Raw genomic sequence first — 6563 nt, 5'->3', positions numbered from 1 at the left:
TTTATTTCATTTATGTTTTACTTAATTATTTTCTTTTTAAAAATCCTTTTTAATTTATGGTAATCATAATTTTATCCTTTTAAATGATAAATTTAGATTTAGGTTTTTTTTGATAATTTAAATTTTTAGTTTTTCAAATTGATTAATTTGGATGTGATAAATTGTATGTTATAGAAGTTTTCTATTGATTAGTCATTAGGTAAATTTATGGAGTATTTGTGTTGGAGTTTATGGACATTTGTTTTTCACAATTGATCCATAGTTGTAGATCATTATGCTCCACTTGGGTGTTAGAATAGTGGGTTGTAAACACAGCCACTCTGGTCCCATCTGGGTACGAGATGTTTGATGCTTGTGGAATTGTTATGGTATTGAGTAGGGATGATAATAAATCGGATTTAAGTGAGATTTTATATTTTCCATCATCATGCTCATTTATTAAACACCATCATATCTATCATTTAACTTCCATCTCATTTTTATACCGTCATAGGATTGATATGGACACCCCATGTGGGCAGTTCTCAGCTAGAATATTTTCAGAGTGTCTTGTTGCACTCAGGGATCAACGTACAACACTCAGCATGGGTGCTCGACGTGTTGTGAGTGATTCGAACGAACTACAGAAATCAGCTTTTTATTTTTCAGGATAAAACTTTCAGTATAAATCCGATTGGTTCTAGTGTTAGTTAGATTTACAGGGCTTAGCTCCCCACTTCTCATGAACAAAACTTCTAGTATAAACATGATTAGCTCCATAGCCAATCAGACATACGGGGCTCAGTTCTCCACTTTTCAAGAGCAGGACTCCCAACATTAACCCAACCTGCTCTAAAGTCGGCCGGACCTTCAGGACACGGTTCCCCACTTCTCATGGACATAACTCCCAACATTACCCCGACTGGCTCTAATGTCGGTCGGACCTACGGACTTAGCTCCTCACTCATGGGCAAGACTCCCAGCATAAACTCGATCGACTCTAGAGCAGGTCGTACTTATGGGACTCAGTTCTCCACTTCTCATGAGTATAATTCCCAACATTAGCTCGATCGGCTCTAGGACCGGTCAAACCTATGGGGCTCAGTTCCCCACTTCTCACAGGCAGAGCTCCTAATATTAGCCCAACTGGCTCTAGAGTCGATTGGACCTACCTCACTTTTTATGGACATGGATCCTAACAATAGCCCAACCAACTCTAGAGTCGTTCAAATATACGAGGTTCAGTTCCTCACTTCTCATGGGCATGACTCCCAACATTAGTCCGACCGGCTCGAGAGCTGGTCAGACCTACGGGGCTCAGCTCCTCACTTCTCATGAGCATAACTCCCAACATTAGCCCGACCGACTCTAGAGCCGGTTGGACTTACGAGACTCAGTTCCCCACTTCTCATGAGTATGACTCTCAACATTAGCCTGACCGGATCTAGAGCCGGTTGGATCTACAGAGATCGGTTCTCCACTTCTCATGGACATGACTTCCAACATTAACCCGACCGGTTCTAGGGTTGATTGGACCTTCGAGCCTCAGCTTCTCACTTCTCATAGGTAGAGCTCCCAACATTAGCTCGATCAGCTCTAGAGCCGGTCGGACCTACGAGGGTTAGTTCCTCACTTTTCATGGGCATGACTCCTGACATTAGCTCGATAAGCTCTAGAGCCAGTCGGACCTACGGGTTCAGTTTCCCATTTCTCATGAGCATGACTCCCGATATTAGCCTGACTAGCTCTAGAGCCAGTTGGACTTACGAGGCTCATCTCCCAACTTCTTATGGCCATAACTCCCGACATTAGTCTGACCATCTCTAGTGTCGGTCAGGCTTTCGGAGCTCAGTTTCCCACTTGTCATGGGCATATCTCCCAACATTAGCTAGACCAGCTTTAATGCTGGTCGGACATTCGGGGCTAAGTTCTCCACTTCTTATGGGCATGACTTCCAACAGTTTGTCTGACTGACTCTAGAGCCGTTCGGACATTCGGGGACTCAGTTACCCACTTTTCCTGGGCATGTCTCTCAACATACATCCGACCGGATTGGACATCCGAGGCTCCAATCCTAGTTTCTTATAGGCACGGCTCCTAACATAAACTCAACTAGCTCACACCGATCAAACTTCAATGGGGCTCAGCTCCCTACCTTATATGGGCATGACTCTTAACCTAAACCTAGTTAGTTTCAAGCCGATTGGACTCCCTCTAGGAGACAACATTGTCAGAGAATCACAACTACCTGTTAAAGAATAATGGCTATACTCACCATGAATTATTCCACCACTCTGACATATACACGCAACGAAACCTTCTTCTGCCTAGGAGAGGACAACCGTACATCCTCCACTACCCAACATATTCTGACACCAAACATTCTCTGATGTCTCATTATTGCGGAGGTTATGAAAGATGGTATAAAAAGTGGCCCTCTCCATTGACCAGGTACACGCGCACATTCACATGCATCCACATTACTATTCTACTAATCATCTTCTTCTCCGTTTTCGCTTGGCTACCGTTATGACATGAGCATCGGAGTGTCTGTGCTAGGGATCCTCTCCCTGGTTCTCGCTCTAACATTTTTGTTGGCTCTGTTTGTGGTGTGCATAGGTCCGTAGCTTCTAGCTCGAAGTCTTTCCTCCGTCAACATTTCTACCACCTCACCAGTCGAACATCTATTATATATATATAGAATTCAAGTCGAGTATGAATATGATTTACGAGACTAATCTCCATATCCAAATTCTAAAATCTCTATACCCGATTATTTAATTAAATTTAAAAAATATTTCATACCCTCCTCCATTCCGATGGCATAGTGAAATTGTCATCCCTATTAAGGAGCTGTGCAAAGATGGTATGCTTGCAAGCAAACCATTTTAGAAATTTGAGAAGTTTGAAGAACTGGCTCAACTATGTGATTCTTAATTTGGGGTAGTAAATTGGACGGAAGCTTATATGCATTATGAATCATTTTCAGTATCGAATAATTTGTGTGTGGGATTTTAGATTTGTGGTGTCCTTTCAATTGGTTATGTACTTATTGTGTTTAAGCCGTATTAGCACATAGATTGTCTTTTTGGTTTGGGTGACCTACCTTTTGTCTTTCGCTGTATTTTTGTTATAGCTGTGTGAGTTGCTTATTATTCTGTGTAGTTGTATATGATATCAGCCATGTGAGCTGTTTATTATCCTGCGTGATTGTATATGCTTCCAGACATGTGAACTGTAAGTTGTTATATTTGTATAACCATATGACTATGAATCCAGATTTTATATATATATTATCATAATTAAGAAGGGAGATATTATCCATTTGTCAACATAAACTCCCTCTAGGCGTGACAATAATTGTCATCCCTCTTAAGGAGTTGTGCAAAGATGATTTGCTTGGCTATTATTTTGGAAATTTGAGAAGTTTGAAGAACTCGCTCAAGAATGTGATTCTTAAGTCTGTGGGTAGAAAATTGGATGAGACTGATATGTATTATGGACCATTTTACTAAAGGCTACGTTTGATTGAGTGTAATGTAATTGAGCTTGTAATGTAATTAAATTTATAATATAATGTAATGTAATGTAATGTAATGTAATGTAATCCTGATTACATTACTACGTTTGGTAATGTAATGCATGTAATCTTTGATTACAAGGGTGATTACATTCTTTTGTTTGGTGTCTATTATTTTTTATAAGGAATGTAATTCGTATTATTATAAAATGACAAAAATATCCTACGACCTCTACTGGTGGACGCTACATCTTTGTCGAAGTTTGCGGTCGCCGCCGCTGTCGCCGGTCGTCGGCCGCCGCCGCCGGTGGGCGGCGGCGGCGACGGGCGACGATGGGCGGCGACAGATTAGGGGTATATTTGACATTTAAATTTTTGTTAAACGATGACCTTGTAATGTAATCGGATTACAATGTGTTTATTTTGTAATCCAGATTACAAAACTTTATTACATTTTGTAATTCAGATTACATTACATTATAAGTTAAAAATGAAATTAAATAAATTAATTAATCTTGTAATATAATTTGGATTATATTATAAGACAGATTACTCTCTACCAAAAGCAGCACAAATGTGAGGAGGTTTCGTAGAAGTGGCACGAAGGATGATTCACGCTTGACTATTTTAATGTCAGTTTTTTAAAAATTGCCGTAAGGAAATCAGATTTTTCATAAATATGTGATGATGCGTGCAAAGAGCAACAAGTAAGAGAGGGCACTAAAGCATCTTACGTTTTTCAAAAAAAAAAAAATCCCAAATTAAACTCAGATCGAATGGACACGCACTTTCTTCGTGCATGAATCAAAAGCTCTTTCATAGTACACAGGAAGAAGAATCAGAACTCTAACTATTTAATCGTAATTTATTTTTTTATATATAATTTAAAGACGCACTGTAAAAATATTCAAATGAGTGTAATTATCATTTGCTCTAAAAGGGAGAAGAATCAAGAGGTCGTATGCAACTCAGCCTGTTCCGACTATGGTTATTTACAAGTGGCGAACGTGACCGACGCATTTGTCACGCAAAGCCACCGCTTCCCGACCTCCTGTTACGCACGACTGCCATGCACATCGCCACGTATAGAGACCACGCCCCTTCCAGTATCCACGGGTCTGGATCTTCGTCCTCCCCTGCTGCACTCATCCTCTATTTATATGCATCCAAAACAAAGACCGAAATTTGTGTTTCGCTCTCTGTTCTAGCTAGTAAGAAGGGAAGCCGGAAAGGGAAGGGAAGATGACTGAGCCGAAGGATTCGATGTCGACGGTGGCAGCGGAAGCGCCGGTGACGCTGGAGAGGCGGATCCGGACTGACTTGGAGGAACACCTTTCAAAACCTTGTACCTATCTCCCTCTTTATCAATTTTTCTTTTTATTCATTTGACCTTAAACTTGATGCGTAAGACAATAATCTCGTTACACATCTTTTGAAAAAAATTTAAAGATTTGGCGAGAGGATTAGTGGCTCCCGACGTATATCATCCTGAAGGCACCGAAGAGCGCAAGCATCATCAGCTCAGTGTTCTACAGCAACATGTTGCCTTCTTCGACTTGGACGACAATGGAATCGTTTACCCTTGGGAAACTTATACGGGTCAGTGCATGGACTGTCACTCTGTGCTAAGCCCGGAATCATATTCCATATATATGATATATATATTGTACGTATGACAGGTTCGAGACTTATTGGCTTCAATCCTGTTATGTCACTGCTGATTGCAATCGTAGTTAATGCAACTTTTAGCTACGCAACTCAACCAGTAAGTTTCATTGTTTATGTGGACAATTAGTTAATTAATTGTTATCTTTGCAATAAGATTTTTGTTGCAATGCAGAGCTGGATACCTTCTCTGTTTTTCCCCATATACATACGCAACATCCATGCAAGCAAACATGGCAGTGATTCCGGATCTTACGACAACGAGGGAAGGTATTATCTTTGTCTTAATACTACTATTTATTATTGGAAAACCTAATTATAAATTGAATATTCTTGGAAGTTGGTTATAGATTTGTGCCTGTGAACTTTGAGAATATATTTAGCAAGTACGCACGGACGGATCCCAACAGGCTCACTTTTGTGGAGCTGTGGAGGATGACAGAAGGCCAAAGAGTTGCTTACGACTTCTTTGGATGGTGAGTTTTAATCTAATTCAACAATTAAAGAAAAAAATGCAATTAATCTTAATAATCGAAGACGTGTTGAATAGGATTGCAGCGAAGCTCGAATGGATAGCTTTGTACCTGTTGGCGAGAGATGAAGAGGGATACCTGCCTCGGGAAGCCATCAGGCGTTGCTTCGATGGAAGCTTGTTCGAGTACTGCGCCAGCCAGCGAGAGGCGTGCGAGAAGGTGGATTAGAGTGATATTGCGTTCGCTAATAAGCCGAGTCTTGCACCTAATAGTTATATATGCATGCATGCATGCTTATAGTATTTCTGAGTGATGTTGGTTGAAATGTGTGCGTTCGTGGTGCCCCATAATGAGAAGCTTAATCATAAACTTGCATGTGATGCAAGCTAGAACCAAACGAATTGCTCTACCTCTCTCTCACATGATTTTATTGATGACAATTGACACGCATTTGAAAGGAAACGTCCAAAAGGAGACCCCTCCGCGAGTCAATTCGTCCTCCACGAAGGTACATTAATCATCTATTACCCCTCTCTTCTCAAGTACATTGTCATTATTTTCGTTTGTTGTTGCTCAATTATTTCACCCATCAACCTTCAGTAATCAAAAGAAGCACATACCGCGAAAACAATAGTATTGAAGCAAGCAAACAAAGATTAGGAACACCAAAGAAGACAATTTTTTTGTTTTTTCATTAGGGACACCAACTGTCTCTTCTTATTAGAAACACATACCGCCCTCATGTTATCTTGCAGCGGTAGGATATTTACGTTATCGTTTACGTATTCGCGGTTCGAGCTCCAACTATGATAAATTTGTAATCGTCTACGTATTCGTGGTTCGAGCTCCAACTATGATAAATTTGTAAGAAATTTTCCTCCAAATGGAGGAAAGGATGTTGGATTTCTGGGTTGTTCAGTGTGAGC

The 6563-nt window shown here is 40.4% G+C and overlaps 1 protein-coding gene across 1 annotated transcript; it reads left to right on the top strand.

Annotated features, from left to right (window-relative positions):
• The first annotated feature begins 4738 nt into the window (after positions 1-4738).
• Positions 4739-5865, top strand: LOC121968611 (peroxygenase-like). The gene is made up of 6 exons (XM_042518926.1): positions 4739-4844; positions 4949-5098; positions 5179-5264; positions 5340-5434; positions 5515-5640; positions 5715-5865. The coding sequence occupies exons 1-6, from the start codon at positions 4742-4744 to the stop codon at positions 5863-5865; spliced, it is 711 nt and encodes a 236-aa protein (XP_042374860.1). The 5' UTR covers positions 4739-4741.
• The last annotated feature ends 698 nt before the right edge of the window (positions 5866-6563 follow it).

This window comes from Zingiber officinale, chromosome 3B, assembly GCF_018446385.1.
Source record: "Zingiber officinale cultivar Zhangliang chromosome 3B, Zo_v1.1, whole genome shotgun sequence".
NCBI classification, from domain to species: domain Eukaryota; kingdom Viridiplantae; phylum Streptophyta; class Magnoliopsida; order Zingiberales; family Zingiberaceae; genus Zingiber; species Zingiber officinale.
The sequence above is the reverse complement of the archived record's forward strand: the minus strand, read 5'-3'. Positions and strand labels throughout refer to the sequence as shown.